The sequence below is a fragment of the Oryzias latipes genome, chromosome 23, assembly GCF_002234675.1.
Source record: "Oryzias latipes chromosome 23, ASM223467v1".
Classification (NCBI taxonomy): domain Eukaryota; kingdom Metazoa; phylum Chordata; class Actinopteri; order Beloniformes; family Adrianichthyidae; genus Oryzias; species Oryzias latipes.
In genome coordinates, this window is record NC_019881.2 from 16,827,531 (window position 1) to 16,847,158 (window position 19,628).

The following is a 19,628-nucleotide window of genomic DNA, read 5'->3' on the forward strand; positions in this document are numbered from 1 at the left end:
CGTACGAGAACTGTTTGGTCGGGGTTGATACGCCGCCGCGCGTAACCGTAACACTTATAAAGCCATTTGTGTTAATTTTTTATTGACCACAACTCAATAGGAGCCACAAAGTCCACCCTCCCCCTTTAGAAAAAGTAAGACACTTATTTATATTTTTGTTAAATGGTAATCTGGTGCGCGTCAAGCACAAAATGGTGCTGGCTGATCTCCAGTGGATTTTCTGTGGTACCCGGTGCTCAAATTATCTGTCAAAGTGTTTTTGTTTGACTTGTGTCCTTCTACTGTTTGTGAGTTAAATACATTTAGTTGACTATTTTTTCCTTTACTAATTACTTTTTTACTTTGCAATTACTTCTTAAAATTAAAAACGTTTTATTTTTCTCAAACCAGAAAGCCACCATGCAGGAGTAAAAGAGCCACATGTGGCTCTGGAGGTTCAGGTTGCAGGCCCCTGGTATAGTCAGCTGTTCCTTTGTTAAATTAAATGTCACCATGATGTTCCTGTTGTTTTCAGGGAATCCAGGTCTCAACTTCAGGGCATTTTCCAAAGAACTGATCATGTTTTCAAGTGTTATTTTCATGTCTTTGAGGTTATTTTCCACTTTGTTGTTTAAACTTTGGAGGGAAGTTGTATGCTTAAATTGCTCAAACTTCCTTTTTTCTTTTACATTTTTTGTACTTTCTTGAAGTTTGAATTCTTTTTTTAAAAGTAACTGTACTTTCACCCAATTATAACAAAGAATTATTATAAAATCCTTTTTTTCAATCAAATTGTTGAGCTTTTATTTAAAAACAGTAAATATTTCTAGCATTCTTACTTAACTAAATTTGATTAAAACCTCAAATTATTTGGAGAGAAACGTGTCATTCAAAAGCTTCTGGGGGAAAAAATACATTTCCTTAAAGGGAAAAGAACTCTTCCTCTCGTTTGGGGGCCATGGGGGCTCTAAAGATCCAGTCACATCCTTGCCTCAGAAGTCAAAAAGGTCATCTGGATGCGGGCAGGAGCACCTGCTGACAGCGCCGCTGAACGCAGCACTTCTTATGTTAATGACCCTTCCCACCTGACCTGCATTCAAAGCGCAACACGTCCAGCTCGCACAGAACCCTCTGGTGGCGCGCACACACGGGTCCAAACGCGTTCAGGATGATCCCCGGCGACGTGTGGGTCCTCCTCTGGCTTCTCCTTGGCGCAGAGAGCAGCAACCTTAGGGGGAAGACGGTGACTTTCCATCGGGCTCCGTGGGATGAAGCCCGCGGCCATGTGCGCGCGCGTCCCAAGAGGGACGCCAGCGGCTCGAGCCCCTATCACGGTCCTCCCCTCACCTCCTGTCTTCTCCCCCTCACTCCGGCTGAGCACATTGTTTTAGATCACAACACACATGAGGTGAGTTGAGGCTTGGACTATCATTCATGCGATTTATCAAGTTTCTTTCTCGTCTTATTCTAAAGAAGAAGAAAAAAATTGAATTATTTTCATTAAAAAAACATACAAAAAAGTGTTATTTCATAACATGTTTTTCTCTCAGACAGGGTTTAATGGAGATGACGGCTCCTATGTGATTCTCACATGGGTGGGTGATGATACAGGAGTGAGTATTTTACAAATCATCCTAAAATGATCGCCCTGAGACGTGGATATTTAAAAAAAAAAGACTTAAATCTCATGGAAACATCTCTCAGGTGATCCTGGTGCTGTCAACAATCAGTTCTCCTCTTGAGTCTTTTCATGAGGGAGGCTCTTCACGGCTTTACCGAAGGTGAGTCTGCATCTGGTCAGTGCAGATATCCAAGATCCTGATCAATTAACCCCCCTTTCTCTCCCATCAGCATTGATTATGGGAAGTCCTTCAATGACATCTCGCAGCGCATCAACCATACCTTCATCAAAGAGGAGTTTGGAGTCAGCGTTGGTCCTGGGAGCTCCGTGAGTCTACAGCAGCCTCCTTACTTTACAACTAAACTAAAATTTACGTCAGTGAAAAAATAAATTAATTACAAAAGGTGCTGCGATGTGAAGATCTTTATCCAAAGAAAAATGGTCAAACAGCGTTTGTGATAGTGCTGTTACAGCAGGTTGCCTCACTGGGATGAAGAACAGCGGATGAAGACATCCCATCTGTTTTTGATAGACCTTTTCCACATATTTACTGTCACAAATGTTTGCTGGCTTTGCAAATTTAAAGCACATATGTTGTTAATTTAAAAAAAAAAAAAAAAAACGAAAAAACAAGAGCAGTTGAATTTTTTATTATAGATGTAGGTTCATTTTTCTTGTGGTTTGCAATAACATGGGGGGGGGGGGGGGGTTAAAGAGGAGCTGATTTGTGTGAAAAAAAGAACATAATTGATTTTTATAAATGAAAAAGAAAAGTGGAAAAGAAACAGAAAGCAGACAGCACCCTTCTGGAGTCACAGCTGGTTCTAATCTTCTGCTGAAAGTTCCCATCCTCCTTTTACTGCTGTTTTCCCACAGTCGAAAACATTTACCTCAATTTGTGTTTATTGAATCTTTTGGGGCTCTTTGACAAGAGGCAGGTTGTTCACTTTTCATTTTTTTTTTATCACAGGTAATCCTGACTGCAGACACGCCTGTCCTAAACAATCCAGGTGGGATCATCTTCACCTCCAGGGATGCAGGTGCAAGCTTCAAGTTCATCCAGCTGCCCTTTCACCTGGCTCAGCCAATCACATACCACTTCTTCAACCCAGACTACCTAGCAGCTCTGAGCATTGATGTGAGTGTTAGCATGCCATCTTCCATCTCCCTTTGCTTTCTCATCATGGGTTAGTTGAGCTTAAACGCCTTGGCTGGCACACAAATATGGCTAATTCAGTAAGAACACACCTCAAGGCAAAGCAAACGTTCCTGTTTCCTGCCTCTTAGGGCGGCCTTTGGCTCTCTCTGGACTTTGGCGCGAGGTGGACAAAGGTTCATGATGGAGTGAATTCTTTCTTATGGTGAGAATAAACAGTGCGGTTAACAACATGCACTGTATCTAAAACTATGTACGCAATATTCATGCTGTATGTGCAATATTCATTCTATATGTGGAATACCCACTCATATGTGCAATATTCACCCCACTCTACTGTACAGTATTTATGTCTTATATAGCTCCTTATCCTTATTTTATTTAATTCTACCTTTTTATATTGTTGGAAGAGAGTTGCTGGAAAAAATTTCATTGTGCAATGCAGAATGATAATAAAAGATTCTGATTCTGATGCAGTGGATTAGCATTGGAAAGCTCAAGGAACTAATTAATGAAACATGTTCTGAGTGGAAAACAAAGTATAACACATAAACACTCTTGTTTCCTTTAGGGGGGCGGGTGACAATTTGTTCTTCAGCTGTAGCCGCATAGATGCAGGTAAGAAAGACACAAAGGATCACTTAAGAGCATAAAAAACTGGTAACATATAAACAAATGCTAAGAAAACATGATATGCATGTTAAACAACGTATAAAAAAAATCAGGTTTCGAATGCAGAACAACACAAAGGGAGAAGTGTGCAGACACAGTCCTCAGAAACGAATGAAAGCTTCGGTTTCTTCTTGCATATGGAAGTGCGATTTTCTTCTTAAGCTGAGGACAGCCTACCGTCCTTTTTTCCCGTTGTTGAGATAGTAGATGTTGTCATGATACGTGATAATATACTTTAATTTTATACAATCTACAGCAAAAAACAAAACAGTTTTTTAGAGAAAAAGGTTGAACACCAGAAGAACTGATCAATTTATAATTGATACTTTATTCAGGGTTTAACTCGGGTCATAAACAACGTCCAAATCAGTCATCGTCCTTTGGGAAAAGGTGGCTGCAGTTCAGTGATCCTGGAGTTGTGGATTTCATCAGTGACCTGATGAGGAGGTCAGGCCGTCTATATGGTTATAAAATGATGCATGAGAGATGCAGGCTGGAAGAACTGTGTATCACTCGGGACTTGGTCTGTTATTACCAGAAATAAACTTGTAGAGCTGCTCAAAGAGGCTCAGTGTGTTGTGCTGCCAACTATCGGTCGGGGTGTGAGTGGAAAACGAGTCAGACGTCTTGACTTTAAATGGATATTTTGCCAAATGAAATATTGTGATCTATTGCCAAATCAATTTTACACCCCAACTAAAAATTATTTTGTTTCTCTGGATGTTCTTATTTTTTATCCCCTTTGGCTCCTAAAATAAAAGGTTTTTATTTTCCAGTCTGGATGTAAAGCCTGGTAAAAAAAAAGAGGCAGTATATGAAGCAGATGCTGTTTAATTCTGAACAGCTGTAGTGCTGGAAGCATCTGGGACACAGGATGGAATCCAAAACAGCCTTCAGGGAAATTTCCATTCAGACACAGACTGATCATTCTTTAAGCTAACTTTTGGAGGGTTGTTTGAATTTAAGATTCATAAATCAAGTCTTGCTGCTGAATGTCAGATCCCATTTCCTCACGTCATTTTACTTATTAGGTACTATAATAAAAGGTGTTACTCATCCTTTATTTTAGTCATTTTTCAAGCACATTTGGGTTCCTGTCAACCTTAGTTGAGGCAGAGGAAAGGGGAGATTTGGTGCTGAAGAGGACACAGGATCTGGGCAAAACCTTCACCATCATCCACAAAGACGTCTTTAGCTTTGGCTACATCGGAGTGTTTCTCTTCTTCTCTGTGATGGAGGATTCGGTGAGAAGAGTTTGTTATGCAATATGAGTTTTTGCTGATGTGGAGACGGCAGAACGTCCTCCAAAATAAATCAGTTTTTCTAGTTGTGTTCAAGTGGCATCCCTGTTGTTCTCCCAGAGGTCTCCACGTGTCATGTATTTTTCATCAGACCAAGGAAAAACCTTCAGCCAAGCGTTACTCCCATCAGCTTCAACTGAACAGGTGAGAAGATTAAAAACAAAAATCACTTTTCAAGGTTTTCTGTGGTTATCCTAGTGGAAAATTTCACAAGTTCCTTAAAGACCCACTCCGAGGAAAATCGTGTTTTTATTTTGTTTTTCTCCCATTTTTTCTGATGAAGGAGGACATTAAGATTAAGATTGCATTTCCAAGTATTTCTTATTGAAATCCCACCCACTATCAACAGGTGAATTCTAATGAACTACTTCTGCTCTGCAGAAACTATGTCCTAAAAAAGGACAAAGTTGTTTTTAATTTTGGCTAAAAACAGCATATTTATAATTAAAAGACCGCTGGGAGCGCTTTCAAAATCGATGAAATGATGATCTGAGTGTGACTTTAAAAAGTTAAGAGCTTTTTGTGAGTCTGGAGAGGCAGCCAATCACGATTCCTTTGAATTGGGAGCGTCTTCAATACCAGAAGGCACGTTGTAAGATCGTCCAAGCGGAACTATTACAAGTGAAAACAAGAGTGACCACATTTCTGCTTTTGAAGTCACACACACAACGCACATCTGCACTGATGAAATGCACGCACTTTCTGTTGACACAGCAAACCCGCTCTCCCTGTTACTCGACTTAAAAAACCTTTAAGCTGAAGATTAAATTAGCCACACAAAAAAAATTGCTAATGCAGGGTTTTCCCACCAGTGTTTACTGTTTTTTTTCTCTCTCTCTGTGTCTGTTTGCAGTTTTATTCTATCTTGGACGGAGATGAGGACATGCTCTTCATGCACGTGGACAACCCCGGAGGTATTAGGCAATAGCTGTTCCTCCTTTGGAGAAATGAATGTAAATTACAGAAAACGTTATTTGTTTTCAGCGATTTAACTCAGATTTATCACTTATTTCTCACACACTGATATATTTCTTTAACCCCTACAAAGCCCACTATATCAAAAAATGGTCAGAAATTTCCAATTTCTTTGGAATTCAGATTTTTTAGAGCCTTTTCACACAAAACAATAAAATATAATTTTATGAGATTGTTATCTATATCTTAGAATACAATCTATATCTCTTTTTCGTAAAATATTGGATTATCAGATATAAACCACAATGCATTGCGTTTAAACAATTTGTCGTTTGAAAAAAATGTATACAAATATATTTTTTATAAAATCGTCTAATTTTTCACAATCAGAACACAGTGGATTCACAAATAGTCTTTAAGATTATGTGTAAATGTTTGTAAATATTTTAAAGATTTGTATGAAATAGGACTTTAAGAATGAATTCCTAAATATGCTTAGAATTCATTCTAAATTGAGGTTAAGATCTCTTTTGCAAGGGGTGACCTGCACAAAGTCAGCAGTACGCGTCACAAAACATGAAAACAATGTAAAATAAAACAACAGCAGTGGGATTATTCTAATTTCAAATGTCAAATTAAAAATGAGGGTGCACCACAGTAACTTTGTGTTATAAAATTCAATAGATGTAAAGCAGTTTGACATTGGGAGCAAAAGTTATAAACAGATGAGGATGTTAAAGCTCAAGGGAATTTCACAAATTCAAATCCCTTTTCCATGATTTATGGCAGCACGGCATTCGTGGCTCTGCTGCTGTGTTTTTCTCACCTACTGTTGCTCTGAACAGTGTTGGGGGAAATGAATTACAAAGTAACAAATTACTGTAATTTCATTACCTTTCTCAGTAACAGAGTAACGTAACGGATTACAGTTCAAACGTTGGTAATTAAATTACAATTACTGCATTACAGAAACCCTAATTACTTCATTGCTCACATTTTGCTGCAGTGAAACTATAGGTAATTAATGCAGCAAGTTACTTTATGTTAACACTTCGCATGCACGCTAATTGGAGATTGGAGATCGGTCAAAGTAAGACGAAGAGAGCAGAAACGAATTCGTAGGGGCGTTTGGCAACTGGAGATATTAAATTTTTTTCCAATTTGCTGAAAACAAAGACAAAATATTTCAGGTAAGTGCAAGTTATGTCCTGGAGATGAACCACTTTCCCCTACAGTTCATTCCCCCTTTCCACCTTTAGATTGACATGTTCTTCCTACCATGACAAAGGTGGATAAAGGTGGAAAGATTTCATGTAATCCATGGACACCAGTGAAGATCACAAAACATTGAAGAAAAAAGGTTCAGCGCACTGTCTAGTGGGTCTAGATGACCCACCTCCCAATGTTAAAATTCCTAGGAAAGCACAAGGGTTAAATGAATGAGGTGCTGCTAAAAAAGACTGATTGTGTGGATTTTACAAAAGTCAGTTTTGTCTCTGATAGAGTAATTATGTCCAATTGCAGACATTTTTGTGCCAAGTTTATTCTCCAGAGTATTTGTATGTGAATAGAAAAAAGTAAAGTAACGAGTAGGGAATTACTTTTTAATTGAGGAATGAGTAAAGTTAATTACAATTTCATCCATTAACTAAAGTAAAGTAATCAGTAATTTCCCCAACACTGGATCTGACAGTGGCCCTCAGTTCATTTGGGTTATTTGTTGATTTGATGCCACACACCTGCATGCACAGAAACCTATTTTAAGCTGATTTGCAGTTTCAGACAACAGGAGAAGCTGCTGCTCCCTCATCCCCTTGCTTTGCTGTAGTGGAAACATTTAACTGAACAGAACAAGCTTCTTTCACAAGACCTCGGAATTGCTGACAAATCATGCCACTTCGAGTTGCGTAATCCCAGCTCCATTGTGTTCCTTTCTACCTTTTGTCACTTTCCACTTCCTTGTTTCGGTCATTAAAATCAACACTCTCTATGGCTTTGGGACTGGAAATATGGAAGTTATGGGAAAAGGGGGATTTGATACCTGGCTGGAGGGAGTTTCACTGCAAAAACTGACCAGTAGATCTTTGGATTATGTTGTAACATGACCACACACACACACACACACACACATCTCGGCTTGTCTTTTATGTCTTTAGCTGACATGCAGGAAGCTCACACATGTCAAGTTTGATCGATGATGCTGATGTCAACAGCTTTGGTTCACCTGTTTGTTTATAGAGGATGATGCAAACACGGCCTACATTTCCCACAATGCACATGTAAAGTCTCTGTGGTTGTCTCTTTTAAGGCACTCCTTTCATTCAAAAACTTTTGTACGTTTCACGCCTCTGAGTGTTTCTGACGCCGTTACTTTCCTGTCAATCGCAGACACCTACTTTGGCACCATGTACACCTCAGACGACCGCGGAATTTTGTTCTCCAAGTCGCTGGAGCGCCACCTGTTTGACGGACACAGGAAGAGCGATTTCACCAACATCACATCCCTGAGAGGAGTTTACCTAACTAATAAACTAGACGTGGGTGAGTCATTTCATCACAAATACATCTGCTTTTATAGATTTGGGGATTTTAATCAAATCCTAGGGGACAATTCTAGTTTGTTTCAGGGTTAATATAAAAAAAAACGCATTTTGTGAGGTTTTGGTTCATTTAGAATACATGTCAAAGATAATGGTTAGATTTAAAACCTGTTTTTTAAAGGCTAAATATCAAATAGTAAAATAAAAAACCTAATAATTGACAATTGTTCTGGGTTTTGCATTTACACAAGTCTGTTTTATTTCTGGAGATAGTTTTTTTAAACCTTAAATTGTTCGTAGATCAGTATTACAATAACAAGAAAAATAATGTCTCCTGGTAAACTATAAGAAATTGACTGAAAAGGAGCAGTTAAAAAACTTTAGAAGACCTAAAAAGCCTAAAACATTTCTTTTTAATTTTATGCCTTTTACGAAAGTGTCACCATCGTACCACGCTGGACCTCTTTATTGTTCCAGATGTTTGTTCTGTTACTTTAAACTCAGTAATTTCTAAACAATTTAAAATTACGACGATAATAATTCTGTTGTTGCCATTATGCAGCTAAATTATTTATGTCGTCTAGCTCAGGGGCCAATGGCAGAGTGACCATTAATTGTGAGACTGGGACGCTGTGGGTTCAAATCTGCATGCTGTTGTTGTTCACCTTTCAGTCGCTACAGCGTTCACCCTTTCACACAGGTGGTTCGGCAGAGATTTTTGTGCTGGATGCCCTTTCTAACACAATTCTGTCATTTCTTCGGACCCCAACATGGGCCCCCTTGTGGCTAGTTGAAGAAGTGCAAAGTCTTGCTCAAACTGGATGAAGCTGACTGTCTCTGATTTCCAATGAGCCAGTCCTGCCTTTAACCAACTGAGCCTCAAATCTGCATACAAAAGATTCTAAAACTAAGACCCAAAGCCTCCCTGCTTGACACTGGATCGGGGGCTTAAACGGCCAAATGGTCCCCTTGCAGCTCACCATATATATATATATATATATATATATATATATATATATATATATATATATATATATATATATATATATATATATATATATATATATATATATATATATATATATATATAACGACACAGCAGTACTTGGACCCCATTAAAACACCACAAAATACAGTTTGTAAAAGCTAAACACAATAAACAAGTGGTGGACTGTGGGTTAGCTCGCTTTTCTGATGGATGGCGGCCAGGAATCGGGTAGTTCTCCTCCTAAAACAGCACCGCCTCATCTTGATCGTCTAAAGGGAAGTTAGTTTTGCTCAGTGCAAAAACTAAAATTAGTTGAGCGATTATCAGTAAAGTATAATTGTTGCAGATGGGCGAATCCGATCCGTCATCTCCTTTAACAGAGGAGGAGCTTGGAGGCAGCTCGACAAACCTGAGAATGTGGACTGTGAAGCTCACGTCAAGAAGGTAGGACGGCATCATCGACGTGTGCACAGTCTCTCCACTGAAACATTCTTTGTGTTTTCTTTTCTTCCTTCAGTGCAATCTACACATCCATGGAGAACACAGCCGAAAAAATGGAATAGTGCCCATGGTGGCTCTGTCTGACGCAACTGCCGTTGGTCTCGTCATTGCACATGGTAACTTCACACAATTAAAACTATATCTACATCCAGAGAGACCTGCTGCTCTGTTTCATGCGACCTCCCTTCCTTACCAGGGTCTGTGGGGGATTCTCTGTCATCATCGCAGCACCCAGATGTGTTTGTGTCCTCGGACGGAGGGTACAGCTGGAAGGGGACACTGAAAGGCCCCCATCTCTACAGCATCCTGGACTCTGGGGGCCTCATTGTGGCTGTTGAGGCGCAGCATAGTGGACAAGTCAAGACCATCAAGTACTTTCACCGAAGCTTGGTTTGAATGAAATACTGTTGTGTTTTTTCAATGTCACCCCCCTGTTTCCCCTCAGATTCTCCACCGATGAAGGCCAGTGCTGGAAGTTGTATAACTTCACAGAGCAGCCCTTCTTCTTTGCAGGCCTGGCTTCTGAGCCAGGCACTAAGGCCATGAGTGTCAGTGTGTGGGGCTTCCGTCCTGAAGATGATGGCCAGCCTATGTGGGTGGCCGTCACCATTGATTTTCAGAGCCTCATTACCAGAGAGTGTGAGTCAAAATGTCCCTAAAATGATCACACATACCGTATTTTCTGGAGTATAAGTCGCAGGAGCCAAAAAATGTACAATAAAGAATAAAATAAAAAAAACATACATAAATTGCTCCAGATTAGAAGTCGCACAGTTGGCCAAATGATGCAAAAAATAAAATAAAGGACTTATACTCCAAAAATATGGTAAAGCCTGTTTAGGACTCTTTTTTATTCAAAAGTGACAGTTTATGATTTTATCAAACAGGTAGCAAAAAAGACTATGAAGTGTGGTTGGCTCATTCCACAGAAGAAAAGGACCCGGGGACAAACGGTTGCGTATTAGGCGCAAAGGAGACCTACAGGAGATTAAAGAAAGAGTCTGTTTGCAGAAACGGGCGAAATTATGTGGTAAAAAAGAAGCAAAGCCCCTGCTTGTGCACTAGAGAGGACTATATATGGTGAGTCGGGTTGGTTTTTGGTGGAATATTAGAAACAAACTTTTCCGTCACAGAGACGTTTCTCCTTTCAAACAGTGACTATGGCTTCTATCGCCACGTGAACACTTCGGAGTGTGTGAAGCAACCGGATGCTACAAACAAAACGATGGAAATGTGTCTGAATGGGCAAGAAGATGAGCTGCTGACAACAGGGTGAGTGAGGGGTTAGATTTTGTTTTATTTTGAAAGTGAGCTGACTTTTTATGATGCGTACACACCGGGCATTTGAGGTGCGTTCAAGAACATGCCGAATGTGGCATGTCCAGCGCATGTTGGATGAGGCTTGGTGCGAAACATCGAAGTGGTGCAAATTTGTTCCAGGCTTTTTTTTAAATAAACCTTTCATTAAAGAACAGAACATGTGTTACTGAAGCCAGTGTGAACGCAGCATTATGGCACCTTGAATCTCCTGACTATAACATCTGTGTGCATTCAGGTACAGAAAGGTCGCGAGTGACAGGTGTGAAGGAGGTTTTGCTCCTCGCCTCTCGGCGCAGACGGTCCGTCCCTGTGCGACACCAAGCACCAGCTCTCCTCTCACGTCAACGTCTTACGTCTCACACTTTGACACACCGGTCAGTAGGTCAGTCACGCACCGTGTAGGCTAATTTTGCAGCTTGCATGTCAACTAGTGTACACATCCCCCAGGAGGAAAGGCTGGTGTTGATCCTGGTGTGTGCAGGAGCAGCCGTCATCGTCCTAACAGCTGTTATCTCAGCAGCTCTTGTAGTCAGGAGGATGGTCTACAGAACCAGGTGAGATTCACAGACTTCTGCTGCATGCATTCATACCTGCGCTAGAGCTGACCATTTGTGTTTTTTTGTTTTTATGTGTGCAGGGAACCCGAGTATCGTTTCTCCAACCTGCGCAGTCAGGATGACAGCAGCTGCATCACAGCAGACCTGCTGAGTACTACCAGCAGCAACGGTACAGTGTACCAGCAGGAATCGGATAACTTGTGAGAGTCATTCTGAAGTGCTTTCTTATTACTGAGCTTGTGGCTTAAGTGTGCAAACGGATGATTCTTTCCATAGGATCTTACAGGATTTCACAGGATCAGTGACGCACAGCTCCATTTCCCTGACATGATGAACGCTCATCGTTAAAACCCTCTGCACTAAAAACTAACCGCAAGCCACGCTTTCTTGGAAACGTCCCACCACTTTCATGGAAGCCCCTTTGTGTCAAGTTTTTATTTTTTAATTAATTAAATATTAATGTTATTCATTTTTATTTATTAAGCACAGTTCTCAAGTTTCTTTTGTCTCTCTTTGATTGCTGTATTGGTTTGTTATTGTTTTGTAAGTTTGTGAAAATGAAAAGAAATCTGAAAAATCTTTAAAAACAAGCTGCATTAAAAATCTTGTTGTTTGTTCATTTGGTTATATTTGTCTAAGCTATATTTTTTGTTTTGTAATATTTTTTATCAAATGTTCACAGGATTTCTTAGTAACACATGAAAAAAAAGTTTTATGAAGTAAGGTACTTTTCTTATGCAGTTTCTCAGTTTAACATTTTTCTAAATTTGAACATCTTTTTAATACTTTTTTAACATATATTTTTTATAAAACATCTTTTGTTTAAAATATATCCGCATGGGGAAAAATTCGGTGACAATCATAGGTGGGGGGGGGGGGGGCAATCACTGCACTGTATGTCTCAAAGCTGACCACTAGAGGAGCTACCTCTGTTTCGAAATGACCTTTCAAACAGAAAATACATAGGGAAGAAGAAGCAAAACTCCGTTAAGGATCATATATAGATGTTTTCATGAAAGACGTTTCACTCGTGCAAAGGTCGCAAGACTGCTCAATTTCAAAGCTATTTTCTTAGGCGCATACGGTTAAATCAAAAAGTTAAATGGAGGAAGAATATGTTTCTTTATATAAATATGAACTATAAGTATGTTTGTAGGGAGTTTCCGGATATTTTGTACTTGTACTTAACAGGTAATCTCTAAAAACTTACAAAACAAAAAAAAAGCTTTGAAAAAAAAGCAGTACCCAGGCTTTTTTTAACCGTATTTTGCGATATTGCGTAAATATCTGGTTTATTTCATAGTGTTGAGTTTTTGGCATTTTCTATTTTTTAAACATCAAATTAATATTTTGTAAATAAATTAACAAGGATTTCAATAATGTGTACAGAACTAAATAAACAGACTCATATTTTGGGGGGCTTAAAAGGTAATGAGTTAAAAAAAGAAGCTCAGAAAAGAATCATCTGCGGCAGATGAATCAACCTGATGAAGAATCAACCTGTTTTGTTGTAGCGCGTGCACAGATGACTGCGCGTTATAGTTTTGCAACGGAGTGACACCTCAGGTGTTTGTTTCTCTCCATATCTCAGCTGTCAGGGCAGGAAAAGGAGAGTCTGCTCTGTCGGCGAACCAAGCTTATCAGGGAACGTGTAGTCTTCCGACAGACGGTAAGAAATATAATTGTAGTCTGTAATTCATAGATATGACCATTTTAAAGTTAGACGTTAAGCTGTCTGTGGCAGTTACTAGCGCGACGGCAGGCTAGCTGGGAAACGAATCTCAAAGCGTACGTCACTTTAGTGAGAATATGCTAGAAGTCATCATGCTAACAACTAGTTTATCGAGACAAGAGATAACAGTTAGCATTAGTTGCAGTTTATTTCTGTGTTCCGTCAACTTGGGTCCGATCAGCAACAATACATTTAGTGAACTAACGCATGTTTTTGTTTATTTTGTTTGTTTCTTAATACAGGCTCATAGGCTGGGGGAGAACTGTTACTGTCTGGAAACCCTTCAAGATGGTTAGACCCGGCGGTAAGATAGTTTAATGCGATATAAGTTATTAAAAAAAGACCTTTAGGCTAAACTGGCCTCTTTTCTTGCCTCTCCATAGGTATTTTGAAGGCCGTAACGCTGATCTCAGCCATCCTACTGGTTGCCTTCTTGGCTTTCCAGTTGCTGGAGATAAACGGGGATTTTAAATTTGGAAGTGTGATCTGTAAGTATCCGGGCTATCATTTCCTGATAGTTTTTTTCTTTTTACCCTTTAACAGAAAGAAGTCTGTCAACAGGACTGAATAATTTCACCTAGTTTTGTTCTTCTACTGTACAGAATGTAAAAATTTGCATGTACTCTGTATTTGGGAGAGATGGTAGGAACCGGTTTGTGTCACCAGAACTCCATTACCCACACTGCTTTAGGGGGAATCTGTTCATCGTGGACTTTTAAGTTATGCCATTGTTATTCCTTAAAAAAAAAAAACACTTTTATTTATAAAAAGCAGCTGCAAACACTTCATGTTTATGAAAAGGTGCTTAAAGTTCTGCTTTAGAAATGAATAGTCTATCCATTATTTCCATTAAACACTGAAAGGACTGAAGGTTTGGTTAATAATAAAATAATATTGAGTACTATGACATCTAAATTTGATGAAATAAAGATGTTTAGAAATCCAGAGCTTTTATGTAGCTCAGAAATGTGTCCTTACAAGAGAATAACTTATTTACACTTCTTTTATTTTTCCTTTTTCAGCGAGATCCCTGCCAATGATTGAAGGTTAATATTCCCTAATTATTCTCATTTTAATTTCAAACTTTAGGACGCTGCTTTTTTTTTTTAATTCAAAGCTAAGATTCAGAGCAAACATGATAATATTGATCACTATTGATTGAGTTTTTTTATTTGCAGCGGCAAAACCGGTCAAACACAAATGTGGGCTGTCCAAAGCGTGTCCTCCAGAACACTTTGCCTTCAAGATGGCGAGCGGTGCGGCCAGTGTCGTCGGGCCCAGGATGTGCCTAGAAGACAACTTGTAAGTGGAAAAAAGGCAACTTCCAGGCGATCCGTGGAGCCGTTGTCTCCAGATTTTGGTCAGAAGTTCTGCTCGAGTCATCGTTACCTGAAATCTTTGGTGAAAGGTTTACTTCTGACCGCTAACCTGAGTGTTTACTGCCTCAAGTTTCACTTTGGGTTTGCACTTTATACAAAATCTTGTTAATAATCTTGTTAAAGTGTGTGGCCAAATCGTTTTAAATCACTTCAAGTTTTGTCTTTTTCCTCAAAACCATATGGAAAATTAATTAAAATGAAGGTTTCAGGTTTCAACAGTAATGTTCTAAGGAAAAGCCTAAAAAAATGCTGTAAGTCAATAGTTGGTAAATATGTTCCTGGAATGAAGGAGAGCTGCCTTTTGTGTGGATGTTAATGTTTAGTGTCACTTTTCCATTGAGCCGTGTCTTAATGTGATATGACAAAAGCCGGTTCTTGAAAACACCGACCAGATTGTTTGAAGATTTTTTTTTTTAAGGTCTTGATCTTGTGTTTGCCAGGATCCAATCAATCCACAAGTTCTGCTTTTAGAGTTGTTTATTATTTAATGAAACCCTTTTTTAAAGAGTTGTTCCCTTACAAATTACACACAAATTCCAATTTAGCTGCACTTTTTCTTGAGAGGAGCACCAGGTTACACAGGCTTGTGTTCAAACGATCCTTGTGTAAAGAATGCCTTTTAAATGGGACATTGTGTCTCAGCAGCTGAAGGCGAAAGCGGCCAGACTTCTTTAATAGAGAATGATAGGCATGAGGTGAGATAGAAAAGTTCAAGATTGTACAAACGTGTCTGAAATGCCATGCTCACATCTATTATCACTGTAAACAAGGGAAGTCCTTTTAGAAAAATGCATCTTATTTATTGTGAAGAACCTCATTAAAAGTCACGTATTATTGTAATAATATAAATTTTTTTTTATGGAAATCAGTCGATGTAAAAATGTGTTAAATATAATTTAAAAAAAGGGGGATTTGAGTTTTTTTCTTAGTAACAAAAATAATTTTAGAGTCATTTCATAACGTCCTAAAGTGTCATCAATAGTAACTATCTTCAAAAACTATGTGCTGCTATTCACTTTCTAGCTAAAATGTGTTTAAGTGGTGGTGGTGAAGCTCCGCCTCCACAAACATCGGCCGAACAGGATGTGAGGCTAAATGTCAGCGTCCCTCCTTCTGGATCCCTTCAGGCTGCAGCCTCACGGTGGTTCTGCTCTTGTTTGCAGAATAATGAGCGGCGTGAAGAACAATGTGGGAAGAGGAATCAACATCGCCCTGATTGATGGTAGTTAGACCCGCACACCAAACGTGTTTAAAAACCAGAACATACTTTTTTCTTCTCAAGGACCCCTTTCCGTGTTTATTCCTTTAAAATAAATCAATATTCTGCCCCTTCAGGGAAAACGGGGACAGTGATCCAGACAGCCTTCTTTGACATGTGGGGTGGAGGTGAGTTTTCTTCTGGTTTCAGAACCATTCGATCCAAAGTGTGTTGTGTTGAACTCTGGGAAATCTTTGCAGATGTGGCTCCCTTTATTAAGTTTTTGAAAGAGATTCAGGACGGTGTGGTAGTCATGATGGCCTCCTTCGACGATCCCGCAACTAAGTAAATGGATTTTGTTTTTTTAAATGAAGCCTCTTCTTTCAGTGAAGATTCATGCAGAGTAAATATTGGCGTGGCTCTGAAATAATGTCTTCTTTGTTCTATAGGCTCAACGATGAAGCTCGGAAACTGATCGCTGATCTCGGCAGCTCGTCTGTCGGCAATTTGGGCTTCCGGGATAACTGGATCTTTGTAGGTGGGAAAGGCATCAAGACCAAGAGTCCATTTGAGCAGGTAAAGCGAGCTGCCAAATCCCCCTTTTTGTCGTCTGCTTGGTTTGCTCTGAAGCATTTAGGTTCTGGCGTGCCGGTGATCAGCATTTAGGAAAGAAAAGCCCTCTAGAGATTCCTGAGTCTCGACTCACAACCTTCGCAGTCGACTTGATATCTGAGAAACTGGTTTAGTGACCTTGAGAGAATCCAAACAGGTTTAAGAAGACAAGGAAACTGAGACTGATGACTGAATCGGGATCCTTTTTGTCCTGCATGACTCAACAGCAGATGAGCTGGATAGTTGATAGTGATAAGAAGAACGATTATGTCGTCTCAGATCATCTACAAACTTTCTTAAATGACTTAGTTATATATATATATATATATATAGTTATATAGTTATACATATATATCTATATATAGATATAGTTATATAGATATAGTTATATAGATATAGTTATATAGATATATAGATATAGTTATATAGATATATAGATAGTTATATATATATATATATATATATATATATATATAAAGGGGAAATTAATATTTTTATGAGCGATGTCTTGCTACCCCTCAACCAAAGCACTACAACCGACAAAAGGAATGAGATGTTGTCTGTCAGAGGGTCTGTCACAAGCGATGAACAGCATTCTCCAAAACCGACACTTTCCGGCTCTTTGCTGCTTCTAAGGATCAGGAGTCAGTTTTAGGTTGACGGCTAAAATCTGACTCCTGATTCTGAGAAAATAGTCAAATGGTCTGAATTGCTGCAGTAAATGATGATTTAAAACAAGAAAAGAAAGATTTCAGAACTCATCGGGAATGCCGTGATGACAGTTAAGGAGCAAAAAAAAACAAAAGCTTTATTGAACCGAAGCGCCTTTGTCAAAAATTCCTTTACAGCATTGTGACTGCCTGGTAACTGGAGGCTTTTCTCAGAATTCAGATTGTGTAGAATATTGTACGGTTGTGTGATCAGCAGACTCGTGTTTCTCTCTCTCTTTGCAGCACATCAAGAACAAAGCAGAAACCAACAAATTTGAGGGCTGGCCAGAGGTCCTGGAGATGGAGGGCTGCATACCAAGAAGGCTGAACTGATGTCAGCAGCGCCTCCCCGCGTCCGTCAAACCTCAGTTTTCCTAGAACTTCAAAAGTCCAACACGGCTTATTCTTCTGCGTCACGTCTGTGCAGAGCCTCGAGCTCACGGTCACTGTCGGTTCACAGTCTGTGTCGTTTGCAGCTTTGGAGCTGCAGCTCTGCAGCACAGACTGAAAACGAGTCAGGGAAAAGGCAGCAAAGGTTTCTTCCTTCCAGTCCGGTCACTGTCGACAGTCCAGACTGGTGTCTGTTCACAGCAGTTTGACGCAGAAGTATAAATTCCCGTTCTCTTTCCTCCATCCTGATGGTTACTCTGCACCTTTGATCTCAAATCATTTTCTCTTTCCAGCTCACCTGCTGGCTTGTAAGCAGGAACTTGAATCTCAGACTTTCTTGCACTTCTTGTTGAAAACACTTCTTGTTTGGTTACTGTCGTCTCTACAGCCCAAAGATTTACCTGTGATCGTCTCTCAAACTGTTGCACTCTTTCTACGTCAAACAGAAGCTGTCGCCCACATTTTTAGAGGGGGCCAACCTTCACCTGACTTCCTTCTTTTCCTGCCTTAATTGTACCGTTCACACTTTATTTTATTCTTTGTTTTTGTTTTTTACCACCAAGTCTTCTACTTCCTTCAGAGCTGTTTTCTACAAAGTCTTTAGACACTTTTTTTCCTGATTTTCTGACCAAATGCACCAAATTCACTGTGACGTTTGTAAATATTTCTCTGGACAAAGCCCAAGCCTAAAAGATTCTAATTTAATAAACAATGGAACAGTTAACATTTCCTAAAATAAATGATTTTTAACTGTGTCTGGATGTCCTTTTTCTCTGCCTGAACTGTTTCTTGATTCCTAAGATTAGAACTTGTTTTTTTCTTTCTTAAAGCAATAAAATCTGCCAAATGGGGTAAAAAAAAGGTCTTATCAAGAATTCTTATTTTAAGAAAAAAAAACATTCTTGTCACTGAGACACATTTTTTAAACTAAGATTGTTTTGTTGTGGAAAAACTTTGATGAAAATATTTTTCCTGCAGGACTAGAAATACGTTTTTCTTAAGTCATGATCTTTCTGCTTCCTTAAGATTCAGTTTTTGCCGTCCAGACATATGTATCTATATTTTTACACATTTATATTAAGCCTTCATTTTTTAAAATGCATTTACAGTCACTTGATGAGGTTACAGTTTGGTTCCTTCAATATGTCGTCTGGAGTCAAACCCACTTTACAGAGCTCCAAACCACAAGCAAAACCGGAAAGTTCTAATGAAATCATCATGAGCTCAGAGGTTTCCAACGTCAACATGATGCTGTCCAAATGTTGATTCTCCAGCCAGCCCTTGTTCTGTCTTGTGGGGTCCAGATGACCCCACCCTTACATTGACGTGTCATCCCTCCAATGATAAAGGTGGACAGAGGTGGACAGGATTTCATGTCAGCTATGGATACCAGTGAAAATCAAAAGTCAACGGGGAAAAAGGTTCCTGTGGGTTCCAGATAACCCCACTTCCAAGGTTAACTTGCCTTAGATAGCACAAGGGCAAAGTATCTTCTGAAAAAAATGGTGACCAATTTGACATTGATGATCCTGATTAAATTAACAGACAAAATGTCTACATTTGGTGACTAAAATAAAGGTTTTTAGATATTTTTTCTGCTATAAGTTCCTTTTTTTCAAATTACCTGTTTTTTATTTAAAAAAATGTTGTTTTTTTGTAACTTATAAGAAATAATGATGTGGAATGTATTTTTGATCACATTACATTTATTTTGAAATCTGGTCAGATTTTCTAATTTGGCAGTCCAGATCTTTTAACCTTTCATGTTTAGTTCTGGTCTTTTGACCTACTTTCTCTGTAGGTTTTAGAGGATTGTTTTTGGTTTGTTTGTTTTGTTGCGTTTTTATTCAGACTTTATCGACTCGTTCTTTGAGCGTTTGTGAAAGACTGGAAGAGACTTAGAATTTATTGATGAACTTGTTTGTTTTTTTCAGTCTGACCTAATCTGCGTTTCAAAATCTGTCCAGCAGAGGGCGGCATCGCTTCATTTTTGAGCTTTACTTTGACGCCATGTTTCCAGAGAACAGTTGAATACGCTTGTCTTTTCTAACTCAAAG

General features: G+C 39.1%; 2 protein-coding genes across 5 annotated transcripts; both read left to right on the forward strand.

The window, feature by feature from the left end:
* The first annotated feature begins 732 nt into the window (after nucleotides 1–732).
* On the forward strand, nucleotides 733–12,128 carry LOC101157659 (sortilin-like). Of its 2 annotated transcripts, none has more exons than XM_020714303.1 (21): nucleotides 733–1,387; nucleotides 1,530–1,592; nucleotides 1,684–1,760; nucleotides 1,831–1,927; nucleotides 2,571–2,738; nucleotides 2,888–2,961; nucleotides 3,328–3,374; nucleotides 4,536–4,672; nucleotides 4,790–4,873; nucleotides 5,583–5,643; nucleotides 8,033–8,185; nucleotides 9,519–9,616; nucleotides 9,690–9,789; nucleotides 9,870–10,044; nucleotides 10,119–10,312; nucleotides 10,561–10,753; nucleotides 10,829–10,945; nucleotides 11,229–11,367; nucleotides 11,441–11,547; nucleotides 11,631–11,719; nucleotides 11,827–12,128. In XM_020714303.1, exons 1-21 carry the CDS (start codon nucleotides 1,148–1,150, stop codon nucleotides 11,853–11,855), a joined length of 2,442 nt encoding a protein of 813 aa, XP_020569962.1. In that variant the 5' UTR covers nucleotides 733–1,147; the 3' UTR covers nucleotides 11,856–12,128. The 2 variants fall into 2 exon arrangements, with proteins under 2 accessions (XP_020569962.1, XP_011489540.1); XM_011491238.2 differs by having other exon boundaries at nucleotides 735–1,387; nucleotides 11,631–11,750.
* A 929-nt stretch (nucleotides 12,129–13,057) lies between these two features.
* Nucleotides 13,058–18,326, forward strand: fam3c (family with sequence similarity 3 member C). Of its 3 annotated transcripts, none has more exons than XM_004083055.4 (10): nucleotides 13,085–13,219; nucleotides 13,525–13,586; nucleotides 13,666–13,770; nucleotides 14,305–14,328; nucleotides 14,461–14,584; nucleotides 15,825–15,883; nucleotides 15,997–16,047; nucleotides 16,120–16,204; nucleotides 16,309–16,435; nucleotides 17,425–18,326. In XM_004083055.4, exons 2-10 carry the CDS (start codon nucleotides 13,571–13,573, stop codon nucleotides 17,512–17,514), a joined length of 681 nt encoding a protein of 226 aa, XP_004083103.1. In that variant the 5' UTR covers nucleotides 13,085–13,219; nucleotides 13,525–13,570; the 3' UTR covers nucleotides 17,515–18,326. The 3 variants fall into 3 exon arrangements, with proteins under 3 accessions (XP_020569782.1, XP_004083103.1, XP_020569781.1); XM_020714122.2 differs by lacking the exon at nucleotides 13,085–13,219 and adding an exon at nucleotides 13,294–13,338 and having other exon boundaries at nucleotides 17,425–17,815; XM_020714123.1 differs by lacking the exon at nucleotides 14,305–14,328 and having other exon boundaries at nucleotides 13,058–13,219; nucleotides 17,425–17,815.
* Nucleotides 18,327–19,628: the final 1,302 nt, after the last annotated feature.